A 19419-nucleotide genomic window follows, 5' to 3' on the forward strand; every position below is an offset into this window, starting at 1 on the left:
TTGTTTTCTTTTCATTCCTCTGCTTCACAAATATCAAAAGTTAGAGGTTGAGCCCCATGGATGAGGAACAAAGAAATAAATATGAACGTCAAACCACTGAAAGTTTCTAGGGATCTTCATGCATTACGTAAGAAAAAAGAGATGAATTTCATAATTAGCCAAATACCTGAAATTTTTGCTGTGCAATCTGTTCACCATGTCTCCACTTTGTTTCTATGCTCTCCAACATTTAAAAGTCTGGTAAGTCTTCACTAGTTTTACTCTCACAAAGATAATCTATTATACTGACAATACTATTTATTAGGTTCCACACAAAAGCGGTTTGGGAACACAGCAAGAACTATCAAGGGTCCAGTTGCTGAGGCATGCACAGCCAGTTCCTGACGCCCAAGACTAATGACTTCTCTCTTTGCACAGAGCAGCATGACACAGGCTAAATTTCTGACATGAAAACTGTAAGTCTTTCTGCTTTGCCAAATTCTACCTTTTCAGGGAATTTTAAAGCATTCAACCTTGAATGTCACCATTCAAAGGTTGTTAGAGAAAAAAGTCAACTATTCCTTCTACTTAAGGGAGATCCATCTCAACGGTATTTCAAAAGGAAAAGAAAAGATTTCCCAGATCCAGCTGATCACACACACACACACACACACACACACACACACACACACACACACATGCATGCATGCACACATGCACACACGTACAGGCATGCATGCATGCACACATGCTCCATCTAACCAAGACTTCTTTCATAAGCCTAAATTTTCAAGATCAGACAGGTGTTGATGCCAGATTTTTCCTTCCTTTCTTTCTCACTGTGCTTCTCTCTTGTAATATAATATTTTCTAGATCCAGAGAGAAGAAAACTCATCTGACTCACTAAGCCTTGTCTTCTCTGCAAACTTCAAGCCTCAACACATGCTGCCCCACACTAAGACAGCAACTAAGCAAAGGTCATTTTCCCAGTACAATTCCTGCCCAGCTTTGAACATTGTACGAGCTATTTTGCTCTGCCTTTTGGGGCTGTCTTTTTCCTTTCTCTTTCTATAGACTAGCACAACACACCAGCCTAGGGAGTCTGCTTGCCAGTTATTTCCCTGTATTTCCCTTTATCAAGACTATCTCTTTGCATTTTTCATTTTATGTATAAATGAATAAAATTATTTAGTGTATTTCTAAAAAAGCATATTCCCAGCTCTAAATTATGTTGAGATTATCATGCACTTTCACGGAGTATAAAAATCAGAGACATAAAAATACACTACTGTTTTCATACAAAAGTACAGCTAAGACAACTTCATTGGCATCTTTAGTGTTCAAAGGTGTGTTTCTCTATCATCTGTGCTTACATTTCTTCCTCTGTGTTGAACCAATTCTACTTAACTTTCAGGCTCGAAGTTATTAGATACTTGCCTCTATTTTTCATAAGTGTTAAGGACATAAATTTAAAATGATTAAAATGGATTTGATTACCCTTCTCATTCTACCTGGAGTTTTTCTTTCTTTTTAATTGAAAGCATGGATGACTCCTTTCCCTGGATTATTTGAGGTCAGTTATTGCTTTAACCTGATTTATCCTCTGCCTATCACACTTCTCCACACAGTGCAGATTCAATTTGCAGATGTGAAAATGCCTGCTTACTAATAACTAATGTCAGTAGCATCTAAAAGAGCCACATACTGTATCTTAATAAGTAGTAGAAGGTCAGTTTGACAAATGAATTTTGGACTCTCTACATTTATATTTTTGATGGGGTGGCATCGCAAACGCACAACCTAAGGAGAAGTTCAAATCTAGCTGTTGTGTAACTGTACCCAAAGGCAATGAGGATAAAATCACTCCCATTGTAAAGGCACACATTCATTCATATCTTTGTATTTGGGCTTAGTACCAAGACCTGAGGGTTCAAAGTTAATAAAATCCCTTACACAAAGTAGAATGAAATCTGATTAAAGAGACAGGCAGAGGTAAAAGAGGAAAGAAAGTTATGATGAAAGGACACAGGGAGACACAAGAACATTCAAATTGGGTCAGGCAAGTTGGGGTTAGGATACAATCAAAGAAATTTCTCCATTCTGAAGAACGGCTCAGTAAATTAAGGCAGTATTGCTTTCAACAGACAACAAAGCAATTTTTACAAATTGAGTTCTTATGGTGTAAGAAGTGAATATTAGAAGCGTTCTCAATGTGGTTAAGTCTATGAATGAGGGGAAAATACTGAAAAATATTTATACAATATGGTTAATTTTTTAGGGGTAGCCAGTCATTAGTGCTTTCTAACTTGGCTTTTGTTAGATTGTTTTTGTTTTATTGTGTCTCACTTTTGTCTGGTTGCCTGCTTTTTATTTTTGCTTAGCATTTGTCCTACGGCTCTGATAATAAACACGTACAGATAGATCAATATCAAATGCAAACAGCCTTACCCTGCCCACAAGCACAGGGTCAGGCCCAGTGTACTCTTCTATCACGAAGAACTGGTTCCAGACCCAGCCTCTCTTGGAGCGCTGCAGCACCTGGCCCTCCTTGCCCTTCTCATGGTGTCCATGGAATGGGGGCCGCAGGTGGGTTCGTCGCTCCAGGGCCAATGCCTGGCTGTGGTATAGCATGCTCAGGCACACCAGGGCAGCTTGTAAACAGTAGTTCTCCTTCATTTTTGGTTATGTGGTAGGCACAGGAGAATGCAACTATCACTCCGTACGCCACAAGAGTGGCAGTCTTTCAGACGGCGGCCTCCCAGATGTGTCAATTAGACCTCCTCTGGAATGGAGTATCTTCACTTGCTGAGGACATCACGTCAGGGCTGCCCACTTTCCCAGTCAGCTTCTGCAAGCAGAGAGATGTTGGGTTAGCTGCAGCCTTCATCACTTCATTCCCAGTTAGCAAACATGTTGGCATGAATGTCAGTTTATCCCCTGTCAGCTCTGGAAAAGCTGACTGCTTTCTCTGAATCCAGCTAGCTCACTTAGGAAATGGAGGTAAGAATAGAATTCACTGAAAGTTTGCTGCAAAGATCAATTGAAACGTGAATATAAGGCCTCTGACAGTGTATGACACACAGAAAGTTCTCTATAATTAATTGATCATAATTGTACTTGGCACAGTGAGAATGTCAGAGGCTGGCTCAGTTAAGGTCGACTTCTTAGAGGATGCGACGGCAAGGTTGCATACTGAAGGGAAAGCTACTGTGTTAAGAATAGGGAGGATAGACTACCATGAGAAAAACCACCAGAATTCCCCAACCATTGCCTGTGACCAACCAAGAATATACCAAGACTTTAACACAAAGAGAAAAATAGAAGGAAGTTATAACGCAGACTTTGCGATGGAAGGGAGGACGATGGTAATGAAAATAAGTAAGAATTAAACGAACAAGGTGAGGGGTTACCTGTCTGCAATCTAGCACTCAGTAGACAGAATCAGAAGGATCACTCCAAGTTTAAGAAGTTTGAGTCTCTACTGGGGCCATGCTGATACCCAGAACCCCAGGTAAGACCCCACCCACAGACCTCCAACACTCCTCAGTGGCTGCCCAACTTTCCCCAACAGATCCCCTTCCTTCATCACCATATCCTGCCCATGACTGCATGCAGAAACACAAAAAGTCAGGATAGTCAAAGCAAGCTGTACAATAAAAGAACTTCTGGAGCTATCACCATCCCTGTTTTCAAACTGTACTTCAGAGATATTATAAAACTAGAAAAACCCTCATGGCATTGGCATAAAAGCAGACAGGTTGAAGGATAAAACTGAATCAAAGACCCAGACAAATCTACACACCTACGGACACCAGTTTTTTGATCTTAAAAAAGCCTGAAATACACAAGGAAAAAGAAAAGCATCATCAACACTAGGTGCTAGTCTAATTAGACGTCAGCATGCAGAAGAATGCAAATAGATCAATATCTATTATCGTGTATAAAACTCAATTTCAAATGGATCAAAGACCTCAACAACTAAAACAGATACACTGAACCTAATAGAACAGAAAGTGGGAAATAGCCATGTACACATTGGCACAGGAGACTACTTCATGAATATAACACCAATAGAAAAGACACTAAGAACCACAACCAATAAATGTAACCTCATGAAACCGAAAAGCTTCTGTAAAGCAAAGGACACTGTCAACAGGATAAAACAGCAGCCTACAGAATAGGAAAGGATTTTCACCAATTTACATCTGGCGGAAGACTAATATCCAAACTATATAAGGAACTCAAGGAGCTGGTTGTCAAAACACAACTAATCAAATTTAAAAGTGGTGTACAGATCTAAAGAGAACTCTCAATAGAGGAATCTCAAATGGATAAGAAACTCTTAAAGAAAGGTTTAATATCCTAGCCCTTGGAGAAATGCAAACCAAAATTAATTTGAGATTCCACCTTTAACCTGTCAGAATGGCTAAGAAAAAAACACAAGTAAAAGTTCATACTGGCGTGCACGTGGAGCAAGAAGAACACTCCTCCATTGCTGCTAAGACTGCAAACTTTGGAAATCAGCATGTGGTCTCTCAGAATATTTGGACTCAATCTACCTCAAGACACAGCAATATCACTTCTGGGTATATATCCAAAGGATGCTCCATCCTATCACAAAGACACCTGTGCAACTCTGTTCATAGCAGCTGTATCAATAACAGCCAGGAACTAAAAATAACCTGGATGTCCCTCAACCGAAGCATAGATGAAGAAAATGTACATTTGCACAGTGCAGTAATACTCAGGTGCTGAAAAAATAACATCAAGATATTTGAGAGCAAGTGTATGGAACCAGGAAAAATATCATCCTGAGTGAGGTTAAAGAAAGATAAACACGGTATGTACTCACTTATAAGTGGATATTTGTAGTAAAGTAAAGGAAGATCATGCTACAATTCACAGACTCAGAGAGGCTACGTAACAAGTACGTCTCGGGGGGGGGGGCATATTGATCTCCCAGGGTAGAAAAAAAATGGAATATAGATCTCTGGTGAACTAGGGTCGAGTGCAGTGGGGTTGGGGGAAGATAATACTGGGAGAGACAACTGGAATTGGGGTGGGTATTTAAGGGGTAAGGCAGAAACCTAGTGCAGTGGAAACTCCCTGGGATCTATGAGGGTGACTCTAGTAAAACCCTTAGATAAGGTGATAAAGACACTGAACTGGCAATCTTCTGTAACCAGGTAAGGCTTCCACTGGAGGAATCGAGACAACAACCTACCCACAAAACCTTTAACCTAAAATCTGTCCTGTTTGCAAGGCATGATGGCTAAGGGTAGCACAGAACTTGTGGAAATGACCAACCAATGACTGACTGGTCCAGCTTGAGACTTGTGCCATCAGAGGTAGTCCATGCCTGACACTGCCTGGAGAGTCAGGAACCAGGTTTTGAAAAACCCAAAAGCTGAGATAGAACCAAACATGACTGGCCAAAAACAAAAGCAAAAATCAATGAAATTATTCCTAATACTCTGCTATTGTACTAGTAGACCAGAACCTACCCTGACAGTCATGAGAGAGGCTTCATTCATCACCTAATTGGAGCAGCTGTTGACACCCACTTAGGCAGAGCTTAGGGAATCCTGCGGTAGAGTGGGATGAAAAACTGTAGGAGTCAGAGGGGTTAAGGACACCACTAGAAAACTAACAGAACCAACTGATCACGGCTCATAGCATCTGATAGAGACTGGACGGACTATCCAGGAGCCTGCATGATTCTGAGACAGGTTCTCTGCATATGTGATATGGTTATAGAATTTGGTGTTCTTGTGGGATTCCTACTAACAGTGAGAGCAGTGGCTGTCTCTGACTCTTTTACATGCTTTTGTGACCCTTCTCTTCACACTGGGTTGCCTTGGACTAACTTAGTATGAGGTGATGTACCTAGTCTTAGTGTAACTTGGTACGCCGTGTTTGGTTGGTATCCCATGGAGGGGAGTCCTACCCTTTTCTGGGGGGGAAGCAAAGGAGGAGTGGATCTGGGGAAGCAGAAAGGAAAGTGGGGACTGGGAGGGGTATAGGGAGGGGGAACTGCATTTAGGATGTAATATATAAGGGAAGAATAAATTTAAAAAACAAATTTGAGGCTAGCTTGATCTAATCTGAGCTCCATAGTAAATTCCAGGCCAGCCCTACCTAGCAAGATGCTATAATTAAAATGAAAAGTATTTAAAAGGTCAAGCCTTTATTGAGCATTGTGGATCAATTAATTAAAGTTATAGCGATCAATTAGCACTACAATGTCAACTAATAGGTCAATTCTCATTCACTCGCAGGGGGATCTATAAAAGCTATAGAAGTCAATTAAGGCTACAGCATCAATTTGCTTTTTTTATGGTCTGAAATTTCCCTCATCAGCTCAGCATCCTATCTTGCTGGACAGTTTTACATAAGATGCTTTCCAACTTCACTCCAATCACAAGAAGAAAAATTGAACAAGAAACCTGTTCTATATTCAGACGAAAACCCAAGCATCATGCTGCTCTTCATCAGCAGTAAGAAGGAGCCATTGGCAAAGTTTTTCTTCCAATTCCTTATATATATCTGACCTACAATCTGTCAAGTTCCTAGACTTCTTTGTTTTGGAGTTTTAGTACTCTGGTATGAGAAATAACTTCTTCTTTACATAACATTCATGCTTACTCCCCTTTCTTAAAACTCATGTTTCCGTATAGAAAATTATCTGCTCGTTCTTGACGGCATCCAAAGCATAGGTTTAAGATAGTTCTCAGAAACACATACATTCTCTATTACCCCAGCACCCAGGGACAAACACTGAGCAGGACCTGGGATTCTTTCTCTTTTCCTACAGTAACAAAGTGCAAGCCTGTCACTGTTTATTGTTGATGGAGAAGACAAAAGAAGACCAGTAAGGTGCTTCAAAAGGAAGGAAAAAATAAGTGTTACAGGGGACAAAGCCATTTGGCTTAGTCATCTAGGATATAAGTGGGCTGGGAGAACCCTTTTTCCCAGAGTAAATCCTGTTTCCCTTGGTAGTCTTTGACTTGGCCTATCCAAGCTTTTGGTTTCTTAGTCATATGCCAAGACAATAATCAAAGAGGCTGCAAACAGAAAGTTAAAGGAGTCTGCTATGAGCCACATAAAACTTCACAATAGTATTGCTCTAGTTTCTTCTCATGGGATAGGAGTTGAAGCCTTCAGCATGTGTTGTTTTGCACTGTATGCATTAGAATGCATAACATTCTTCAGTTGAATATATTTTTAACTCTCTCATCCTTTTTTCTGTGTGTGTGTGTGTGTGTGTGTGTGTGTGTGTGTTGCAATGGTGCATGGGAGTTCTGATGCTCACAAAAACCAGAAGCCTTCAGATCCACTGAAGCTAGAGCTCTGGGTGACTGTGAGCTGCTGGAAATGAGTAGTGGCAACCCAACTCAGGTCCTCTGCAAGAATGGCGAGTGCTCCTAACCACTGAACCATCTCCCCAGCCCCGACTTCATCATTTTAATAATCCACCAAATGCTGCTTATAGGAAGCCCAGGGCACTACAGGGGAAAGCACAGAAAACTCTATCAGCAGGAAGGAGATCTTAAAGTGAGCTAATAAGAAGTGGCAGTGAGAACACCGGGCACAACTGTAGAAGCCAGGTTCCAATACTAATTTGTCCTTGAACCGCTTCAGTTCCCCTCTGTAAGGCTTTGCCTTCCAATTGGTGCAATGAAAGTCTTGAATGAAATTGTCTATCAGTGACTTCCCTCTTCTTGTAAACGTTTAGGGAGTTAATGAAAGATTATGGAAGGTGTTTCTTCTGATTCAGATTCTGCATTCTTAACAGGCTCGTAGCCTCTTAATAATCGAGGTCATATTTACTACACATGCCTCAGAACTAAGCTCAAAAAGGGCATCCCTAACAGCTCAATGCATGAGTTCAAGCAGACACTTGGACTTCATACTTACTGCTGCCCATGTGGAGATTCTAGAAAGAGAGAGGAAAGAACACATGGTGCAAGGTCCCTGCCCGTTTTGTACCATGCCAAGTATTAAGTGTTCATTCACGAGGCGATAAATTATTCCGGCATATAAACTGTGAAGTGTGTTTGAAAGAAAAGGTTTAATTAAAGTTGATATTTCTGCACCTCCTTTTTTTTGGCTGCCATTTTGCTGTAAAGCACAATTATTTCTGACACCAAAGTGCTGAAAGTACATGACAACTTTTCCACTTTATAAAAAAAAAAGTCTAGTTTCATGCTAATGAGTAAGAGGTTCGATGTGACCAATAAACAGTTGGCCTTACTCTTTTTATAAATGGACAGTATTATAAATTCTCTGCTGGAAACAATAGCAAAACTAATCTTTTAAAAGTAACTAATTGGTCTCATGATTTTTAGTCATTTATATGACCAAATAAAATGAATTAGTTATCTTGATAATTAATCCTTAAATTATATAAGGTGGATTTTAAGACATTTACTCACTTTAGAATAAAAATCTATTGAATAAAGTCTCTTTTCATCAACCATCTTTCTAAAAATATCACAATTATTAAGTCACCTATGGATTAGCATGTTAATCCTATTAATGGGAGCTATGAATAATCTGTTTTAAAAGATATGAACACTGAAGTTCGGACAAATTAAACACAAATTGTACTCCTGTAGGGTTCTGATGATAGCTAGACTAAGATTTGAACCCAGCCTTTCAATGTCTATACTGAACAAGTGAACCTTTTCTTCCGTTTTTTTCCTGTTTTTAAAGTGATAAAAAAAGAAAAATCTAGAACCTCTCAGAATGCAAGATATAAGTTCACATTGACTAGAATCGACTGTATAGCAATAACAAGACTATGCTAAACAAATTAGCTAGCACTTGCTAATGTTATCTGCCTCAGCTTAGAAGGACTTTTCATTAGTTAACTAAGCGCAAAAAACCTTAGAAATGCCAATTGTACTGTCATCTCGATTGCACATGCATGTGAACTGGAGTACACAAAGACGAAGTCATCTTTTAAGGTTTCAGAGAGAGTCAAAGGCAAAGAAAGGATTGAACCCTGAGAGATAATGATTCTCAGAAGATTCAGGTGTGGATTCCTCCCCTTACCCGATTCAGCATCTCTTAAGAGAATATCTAAAACCAAACACAGAGATATCTATTTCTTCAATATTACCCTATCATGAGAATAATTTAGGATTAGGGATCATGAGGTGAGGACATAGGCTATGATGATGATGATGATGATAATAATAATAATAATAATAATGATAAAGAATTAGTTAAACTGGAAAGTAAAAGAGAAAGCGTTTCATAAAAGTCGCCGTAGTAAAAATAGACATGCGGCAATAAATTATCACCACCAAGTCTTACAATGCAATGTGGCTAATCTTTCTTTCTTTATCCTTAAATTTCTTTTTTTTTAAGTTTATTAAAATATAAAAGTTTCCATTTTCGCCCCTCCTCCCAACACCCTCCCACTCCCCCCACTCCTTCTCCTCTTCCCTCTCCATCCCTAAGAGCAGTCAGGGTTTCCTGCCCTGTGGGTAGTTCCATCCTTAAATTTCTATCTCAAAAATTTTAAAGACAGACCTTAAATTTTGTAGTCAGGGAGTTTGGTTTATCTATTTCTGGGATTTTTCTAAGAATGACCTGCAGCATCTCAAGAACGGATTGATGAATACAGTAGAAACATAGCACGAAACTCACGCAAAACTTAATGGGAGGCTGCAGTTCTAGCGAGACCTTGACACGGGTAATAATTAGGGAACTATATCAATACTCTAATTAGTATTAATAATGACCCCCAATGGCAGTTCGGGAGCACTCTTTCCACTAGCGCACTTTCCAGCAGCTGGCCAGGCTGCTTAAGCTTTGGGGTTCCACTAACACACATAAGAAGACTTTATTTTATGATGGGAGCATGTTGCTTAGAGGGAAAAATAAATGTTGCTGAAAGTCGCAGGAGTAATAACATGACAAGAAAATGGATTTGTAAAAATCGCCAGTTCTAAGTGGAAGGCTCACCCCTCTGTCTGGAGAGCAGATAGTCCGTCATAAGTGACTGCGCCTCGAGCAAAAAGACACTCCTGCTGTGCCTGCTTTTGTCTCCATAAAAGAAAATGACATATATGGGTGTTTAAGTATATTTGGACTCCTGCTGGAAATTGTTATCGGGTAGAGAATGAAAGACAAAACCGCTTAGCAGAAAGCAAGCAAATTTGGTTTTCAGCCTTCTCCTCCCCCACAGAGCTGGAGGGATCAGATACACTGACCCATTCTTTTTATTTCTAGCTGGCTAATTTACAGATAAAGACAGGTTATCATTACGCTAAGAATATTATCAAGGTTCCCACCAGAGCTAGAAATCCTATTTTTGTATCTGCAATGTTCCCTTGTGGGTGAGCGCAGGGACTCTGGTCTCTCCTTCAACAAACACAGCTTTGTAACCAATCGAATTCTATTATGCAAATTAATTCAAGAATATTTTATTCCCCTCGCTCAGATCTCATCACTCAGTGCAGAGCCGGTCTCTCCTTTCAAATCAAATCACAGGAATTATGCCTTGTCTGTGAAAATCATAGAGAAGCGAGAGAAGAAGGATTCCAAGAATTGTTGAAACGTAATTCTCTATCTCAGATTTCTGCATGTGCGGTAAGGTCTAAGTTTGGAATAACCACTTCTTTTCAGGTGCGAAGCATACGATGGATGCTATAAAAAAAATCATGATATACATTGACTCATTGTCCAATGCCAAAATCAAATATCAAATCAACAACAGTGAAGACCCTTTCTAAACTTGAATGAAATTTCTATCAAGGCTCAAAGATAAACCTCACTCTTTCCTTCCAGATACATAACAAGCGACGAAGGCACAGTTTTGGAAGCTGGAATGGCATTTGATAGCCTGTAAGTTATTCAAATCGTGGTCCGAAATCTGGTTAAATTCCTTACAGATTCCATGAAATTAAGTAGAAGTAGTGGTAGTAACTTCATCCTTCTAAACCATCTAATTTTTGTAACAATGGTCAGAGGGGGAAGTCTTGTTATACAGCATTCCATTGCATTTTCAGCATAACTTGATATATCATACTTTGGGGGTCTCATGGTCATGAGGTTTCCTGGGAAGTTACGCTAACACCTCATGTCTCACAATAATTCAATCACACTTCAGCAGTAAGATGATTAAGTTCAATGTCTACAAAGAATGTAGATTACTCATGCTCCACCTGATTCTTAAGACAGTCTTTCTCACTGTAGTATTTTCTAAATGTTGGTCATTAATATAAATAAATTATATCATCGCATACAGGAAGCAACCTTGTGAGCAGTGCCTGCTCAGACTGTGAATAAGGGCTACTACTAATGTGTGGAAAGAAGTGGATGTCATGTTCAACTTTTCTTTGGCGCAAAGTGACAATGATAAGCAGACACTTAGCTTAATGTCTTGCCATCCGTGACATGAAAGGCATAGGTGCAAACTTCCCTCTTTATCTCCAATAGTAAATATGTAGAATGTGATCTTTATTTCCCCTTTTATTCACTCAGCATAGAACCTTGAAGGTACACAATTGTCGGTATATTTCTGACCCTTAGATTTCCTCAAATAGTGATAGTCTATGGTCTAAATAGTAAATAAAAGATCAGCACAGACAACACTATACACAAAGCACAGAGGAATCAGCAACTGCTTCCAGCTTGGCACACAATCTTGTTCCTCATCAATCATTCCTGTAGTACCTGCCCACCCTAGCCCCTCCAAAACAAACAGCCATACTCACAGCCCCCACTGCCTTATCTACTACTCCTCTGAACTATGGTTGTTCAAACCATACCTGCTATACTGACAAGTAAATCATAAACTAAGCATGGATCACTGCAACCTGTGTATCCAAATAGGTTAGGAAAAATCAGATTTCCCAGAAACTTGAACGGAAGACAGCAGAAGACATTTGAAATTAGTGAAGGGTCTGACGCAGTCAGGTTAGGAGACACCTGAAGGAAAGAGTAGGCAGAAACTGATAGGCAACTGTCCAGATTTCAATAAAGTCAAGGCCATAATCAAACCAATTAGAATTCAGAATAGAAACGATAGCATCTATCCAGGAAGCATACAAACAAAGAAAACTGTAAACTTGTTTCTCTGAAGACCTAGGTGAGTGTCTTTCTATTGCCATCACCATGGGGCCACTGATCAATGCCCTACCTATAAGACGACAATCTATCTCCTGTGCATGAGCTAGCCGGAGTGCTTTGCTTTATCACCCCAACTGCAAATCTAAAACTGTATGGAAATTAAAAAAAAAATAAAAGAAAAGTTGGCAGTTCTTTTCTGGTCTAAAGGGAAACGTTGCCACTGTGAAGAGCATTGGTGCAAGTGTATGCAACACCCTTTTTATCTCTAAATTTCCAAAGAAGATTGGGACAAGACGCAAATACTGTAGCATACATAGGTCCTGTTGGTACATGCCTGTACAACTTTGACAAAGTAACTTCTTCCTTGGGACCATGTTTCTCCTCTGAAATAGAAGGACAGAAATAGTTCATTAAATGTTTCTGTCTGAAAGAGTCTATAGGCCAGTGTTGGAAAACCTTTCCCTAGATGACAGTGTTCAACCCTTGGTAATGGTGTAGGGGCACCCAGTAGGCCTGTCCTTATGGAACTCCTAGTAACAGAGATTTTGTTGAAATCTAGACAATAGGGACCCCCAGCTCTGAACAAAAAAAAGGAAGCCTCCGACAGGACCAGTCTTGAATCTAGTCATGAGATGTTAGACTTTCTTGGTTAACGATAACAGTACATTACTGATTACTGACCAGGATATTAATGGCATCCAACTTCTCAGAGGAATCTTGGAGAAGTGGAACTAAGATTCCTCAGGTGGCAATCCCGAGCATAAACTCGGGTGTCAGAAGGAGCTAGAAAATATGGCTAAGTTATGACCCCAGGGCCATGTGAATCAGCACCAGTGGATCTTCGGGCCAGCATATTAAAAACGGTAAACATTGTCAGACCAGTCACAACAGGGGAAAGCAAGTTTTTTTTTTTTTTTTTTAAAAAAGAAATGATTTGACAAGAGTGCTGTGTTTGTCACTCGTCATCTGGTAAACACAAAATGCAGTCTGTGAAGGCAAGGGGGAACCTTTGCTCCCCATTGCTCTTACGCAGACGATGATCTCGTACCAAAGACATAACAAAGAAGATTAACAACAGAATGTAATCTAGAAGCCCTGATGCAGTACAGTACCTGTGCCAAAAGATTCCAAGAACTCATGTCTGTGTGTGAACAGAAACAAGAAGCCAGGGCAGGCATAGTTGAGCATATTGCCTAACATGTGTGAGATGACTAATAAAGAGCAGACCAGCAATATCTACAGAATCTGGAACAGAAGTCACATGGGTAAATTTGAATTTTGAGGGAAAAAAACATATTTTTAATTATCCATCAGATAATTGTATAAGGTGTAATTATAGTATGTGCAGATATTATTTTAATTATCCATGAGATAATTGCAGTATGTATTCAAAATATAAACAATAAACTATTTTATTTGGTTTCTGCTTAGTTTCACTGTTTTGTTTTTGGTTTGGTGTGTGTTTCACATTTAAGCCACAGGTGAGAGTAGCTACATTTTAAGGACTGAATAGCCACAAGTACACGGTGAAGAACTAGGAATCACTTGCTAGAATAAGGTATGTGATGAAAGACGTCCTGGTGTTGAGAAAACTCCAAGTAAGAACCAAAAACATAAGGTTGTGCTAAAAGGTGGAGACATTTTCTTGAAAGCATTCAAATGGCCTTTGGAACTCACATATCCAAGAAAAGACACTGAGGAAGTGGATAGGGGAGGATGTGGAAGCCTCAGTAGTAGGACTGGGCTGGAAGCAAGAACACAGGATTTTAAACCCTTTGATCTTGTAAAATCACTACACTTCCCCAAGTTCTTTAGGGAGTAAGTATCACCAATGTAAACTTCTGTGTTTCAGGTTGGGAGATTTTGTTACATTGTTAACTTCCAGAACTTAAGAATCTGATGATAAGAGAGGGACTTTCAACTATTAACTTTTTCCCCCCATTTCGTTAGACAAGGAGATACTGAACTATAGAGGTGATAGATAATATTTAATACTAGATAAGTGAACAAAACCTGGACTCCCCACTTTATGGGGAGAGAAAGAGAAAATATCAGGAGATGAAAGACCATTTTCATAGCACAGATGTCTCCTTCCCTAAATGTAGTTTGCTGTTCATGTCATTTCTATGAAAACAAGAAACTGGGATTCAAAAAGAGAAATCCACCCCCAAGTAACCTAAGAATGCGCCTCTCACTCCTTTCAGGGGCAAAAGAAACAAGAGATCTTAATCTACATTTTCTGCTTGATACTCGAGGCCCTGCACAGTCCAACAGTCGGGTTTCTGATAGAGAAATGGTGACAGGAACAACTGTGTAAAGCTGGGCTTCATTGCTTAAGAGGACTTGATGAAGTCTTGCAAACTGACCACTACAACCAAGGAAGAGAGTGCCTGAAGTCACCAGTGTCCAGAACCAGAACTTCTGTCAGGGAAGTATATCCCATGACCCTGCCCACTGAACTCCAGAGGCATCGTTCCAGCTAAACCAATGTGTGGTTTGCCTTAAAGAGTGAGGAATGTAGTCAAGCTGCTTCCAATTACCAAAGGCCTGATTTTCACCAGAGTGTGGGTGGGCTCTTTCAGAGGTCTCTTTCTTCATGTTCTGGTCTGGACCACCCCTTAGTGCTCCAAGCAGTCTAAATAAACTCTGGGACATACTTAAATGGCTCTTTTATATGCCCACATATATTACAAAGAATGTCTTACCCATTTGTTATGAGAAAGTTTCACAAATATCTTATTGTTGTTTCAACAAATCCAGCCTTTAAAACCCATTTTTCCAGTAAATTAATGCCATTTATCAGGAAAAAAATGGGATAATTTTTAAGTCACGACAGAAGAAAACCAATGGGATACAGCAAAATTCACCAGTGCCTCCTATGTTTGTAGAGTATTTGCTGAAATGTGAGCCTAGCACAGGACAGACAGGACTTTCAAAGGCAATATCAAGAGACTTTAGTGGGTATTCAAAACGTATGGTCATTTAATTACATTATCTGTATTCCCAGGTTAATACCACTGAGAAATACTAACATGAATTTTGACTTACCTAGACAAATAGTCTATTGTTCTAAACACATATCTGGCAAAAAAATGTGTATGTCTTATTTTTAATGTATTGCTGCAATAATTATTGCGAAGGAACATTCTTCCTTACTTTCCCCTGGATATAAGTGACAATTTTCTTTCCTTTGGATCACGCTTTCCATTAATATATTCAAATCGGATATTTCAAAAGATTCTGGTTCCACAAAAACATGTAGGGTACATTACATTTTTCATAAACTGAGGTGATGACCAGCTCCTCTTTGTATTCCTTCATACTTATACAAAGGACAATAGAACAAACTGATTTTGCCTTCATGGAACTAATATCTAGGCATTCTACTCTCAACCCTGACTGAACACCAGAATTGCCTGAGTAATCAATGAAATTCCTTACCATAGCCTAAGTCAAACAAAAAATAAATTAAGTCCAGAATATAGTATTTTTGAAGATGCAAGGAAAGGGAAATTCATTGTCTATAGACCTTTAATTTTAAGCTAAGCCTTAGTATTATGTCTTAATATACTAGTTCCATTTAAATCAGTGTTCAGTCATTTTATATAAGTCCCTGCAAACTGCCTTAATAGTCAATCTTTGTCTTAGATGTGAAAATTACCCTCTGAAACAGGTAATGTTTGTTTGGTGAATGAAGGTACACAAACAAAGCTTTATTGGGCCACTAAGATATGCCACTAACTCACTGTGTCATATCCCCAAACACCAGTCCTCATGTGTGAAATAAAGGGCTTTGTTGCTTGGGTGACTCACCAAAGTGAATCATCAGCTAAACCTAAGTAGGAAAGGCTCCAATATGTGGGGATGCCTCAGCTGACTCCCTGCACATTCCTCGGAGTGTGGAAGGCTAGATTCAATAAAATTTCTTATTGAAAACCATCTCTGCTTTATTATCAAAAATAAAGGAAAGCGAAAGCATTTGTGATATCTTGATACTGAGTGGGCTCCGTGTCTCAGCAGGTTAAGGAATTTCTGCTTCGGTGCCCATAATCTCCTGGTATAAGCAGGAGGCCTCCACTCCGGAGAGGGTAGCAGCACTGACAACTGACAACTCACTTCCCTCCAGCCAGCCTGTTTTCTCGGATGAAGAGCAAGATGAAAGTTGCCTGACCTCCCTTGCTCTCTAGTTAATTTCACATGCGAGTAAGGTAATGGGTGAAGAAGCTTTTATAAAAGCATAATGTGGGTTATGTAGGTGTGAATGAGGGTAAAAAAAGCTGACAGCTGTGACACCTTGGACATCTTCAGCTAATTTTAAAGGCTTTGACTTCTAATCTTCAGCAATTTGGATTGCGGATAAATGTAAATTATCTGTTATTATTGGAGGACAGCTGTGTGTTTTTCATTTTTCTCAGATAAAAATATAAAATCCAGATACTGCACACAGGTCCCTATTAGAGCGACACACTTCCTTTCTCTTTGTCCCAGAATCCATGGATACTATTATGCTCCCATTAGAGGACTAGAACGCTGACTTCAGGTCCTCCTCGTGAGATGTTGTGTGGTGGCCACAGGGTGGAGGTATGATTCCAATAGGAAAACTGTCACATATGAGTCACAGGCTCTAAGGAGACCCAAATCACAAGGCTCTCTGCAGAAAATCTGGACCATTCAAGATTTCCGTGATAAGAGATAAGAATGAAGCAATCATGGGAAGAAGCAAAGCTGTTGGGAAGTTGATGTAAGGTATCTTGTCCAGAGGGCTGTGTGTGCAGGTGTGTGTTCCTTCTTTACAATACTTCTGTTTTCACTGTTGCTTTATTTTTACCTAACACAAAACATTTTAATGAATACAATATAAACATTATGCAACATTACCTTCTACCTGTCTCCTTCCCCAACCCCAGGTCTCTTTCATGCAAATCCCCACAGAATATTCACTGGCCAGACTCAGCTATTTTTTAAGTAAGGACCATTGTGTAACCACACTGTGAATCTGCTTTCTTCTTCTTTGACCTACACCCAGAGGTTTATTAGAAAATACGTCACCCTCCTCAACTTTACATGAAAAGTTTAGAACCTTTATAAGAGCACTGATTTGTTGAAATGTTTGATTCCTTTTTTTTTTTACATTAACTGTCACTTGTGCTGTCTTTTTATAACCATCAAGCTACAGGTGTGACTCTTGTGATACATAGTCTTTGTATCTTAAAGAAATGAAGGCACCAATATGGTCTCATCCTTTGTCCACCAAGGCCCTGTTCATGCTGCCCCTTTTTCCTGAAGCTTCCAGATCTCCAGCTGGCTTTATGTCCTTTGGCCTGAATTCTCTTCACACTCCTCATATTACAAAGTTGGCTGGCGATGTACTTTCTTAATTTCCATTAACTGAAAACATCTTTATTTGAGAAGGATATTTTCTCTGAATAAAAAATTCAGAATTGGCAGCTCTTTTCCTCTTTCAGGTCTCTAAGGATATCATTCTGCTGTCTGTGGCCTCAAATTTTTCTCATGAGACATTGGACATCATTTAACCTCTTTTGCTCTGGATATGACATTTCATTCTGATTTTCAGTAATTTAGCTATGACGTGTCTTGTGTAGTTTTGTATATTAATGTATTTTTCTTTTTCTGGGTTCCATTAATATGAAGTAGGTATGTTACCAAAAGATCTTTTGGGATCTTGCATATTTGAATGTTTTTTTGTTTTTGTTTTTGTTTTTTTGGTGACCTTTTAGGAATATTTTAGCTTCCAGAACTACACTTTCAATTAACTTATTTTTGTTGTCAATAGTCTTTTATATTTATATAGGGAATTTTAATCATTTTCATCCTTATATTCCCCTTCGCCTACTTTTAGAGACTGCTCTGATCAGAAGCTCAACCTGAGATTAAGCTTTGGCAGAAACAAAGTCTCGCTGTCTCATCTTTCCCCACTGATCTGTCTGTAAGTCCCCAATTTGATAGTGTTAATTACTTGCTCTTCCAATCAAAATAGCCCAGTCTCTGTCAGATTCTCTTTCAGTTCCGTTAATTTTTTTTGCAATCTACTCTGTCTATCTACCTGCTATCTATTCTGTTACTTTTGATTTCTATACCCTCAGTACACCTACTTATTCAAAACCCAGAGTATGGTCATTGCGGATCATTTTCTTGACCTTATAGAGCAGCCTGCTAGAGCATTATCTACCAATCAGTTTCTTTTTACTGCATTTCTTCTATGAAACAGGGAATGTGATATGTGCTTTACTTCCATTTTGAATCATCAGTTTCTCTACAGCATCTCTATCATGATACTGTCATTGTTTCTACTGTCCAGATAAAGAAACAAGGGCACAGCACACTTTAATTTGTTTTCAGTTTGCTACCTAGTACCCAAAATGGATTTGAAGCTATACATGGCCCACTCAGAACACCTTGCTCATCTATCCTTTGGTATTTTGCAAGGATATATTCTGTTGCAATACTCCTAAAGTGTCCCTCTAGTAGGTATTCAGAATTCAGCTAGCTCTTTTTCTACATTATAACCATTTAAGAAATGTTGGTGGAGAATGGAATTTCTGAAATAGTAAAGTACAAAACTCTGATGAAACATATTCTTTGTGTCCAAAGAGCTCACGGGTTCCTGGAATTCTTAGCTAAAAGATGTTCTCCTACAGAACTTTATATTCTCCACCCTAAGCAGTGCCCTAGTGGCTTAGAAGAATCCTCCATTATACCACATATGTTTTCCCTCTTAATCCAATCCTTGCAACAGTTTCAAATGAATAAAGCATGATTTTTTTAAAACTCTTTTCCTGGACCGTTTTCACATTAGAATAAAATCTTGCTGTGAATCCCTCACTGCCTAAGTCTCCTAAGAATGTGCTAATAAGTAACAGATCCAAGCAGAGCAAGAAACTGTAAGAAGTCAGCCAGATGGTAAGTGCCTTTTAGCAAATGGAGCCCACCTAACAGGAAACAGTTCTGTGAGATGGCATTATCCCAGAGACTGGGCATGTTGTTCACATAAGAGCTGAGTGGTGTTAGCAGCCTAATGTCTCCCAAGAAGGAACATAGGTGGCCAGATGTGGATTTGGCTTTTGGTTTAGAAGTCTTACAGCCTACTGAACAGTTGCATCTTCTAGAGATATTTTTCTGAAAGGAAAATTTTATAATCCATGACACCACTGGTTAGAAAATGCCCTTTGGCAATACCTCCTAAGGGAAAGTTCTGCCGAGTCACAGTGGTCCCAATCAAGCAAGAAGCAGATTGCGAAAGATCAATAAATCATGAATTGCCTATCTGGACTGGCTGCGTTCCTGGCAAAGTATCTATGATAGAAACATGCACCCTTGCAAATGAAGCCTGTTTAA

The 19419-nt window shown here is 39.3% G+C and overlaps 1 protein-coding gene across 2 annotated transcripts in view; it reads right to left on the reverse strand.

Annotated features, from left to right (window-relative positions):
• Nucleotides 1-19419, reverse strand: part of Cdh11 (cadherin 11) — a 164585-nt gene that overhangs the window by 43985 nt on the left and 101181 nt on the right. For both annotated transcript variants that reach the window (XM_085682073.2, XM_085682074.2), the window contains exon 3: nt 2428-2827. In XM_085682073.2, coding sequence (XP_085538199.1) covers nt 2428-2655 — 228 coding nt within the window. In that variant the 5' untranslated portion in view covers nt 2656-2827. The remainder of the gene's footprint in view (nt 1-2427; nt 2828-19419) is intronic.

Source organism: Myodes glareolus, chromosome 22 (assembly GCF_982192425.1).
Source record: "Myodes glareolus chromosome 22, mMyoGla1.1, whole genome shotgun sequence".
Classification (NCBI taxonomy): Eukaryota; Metazoa; Chordata; class Mammalia; order Rodentia; family Cricetidae; genus Myodes; species Myodes glareolus.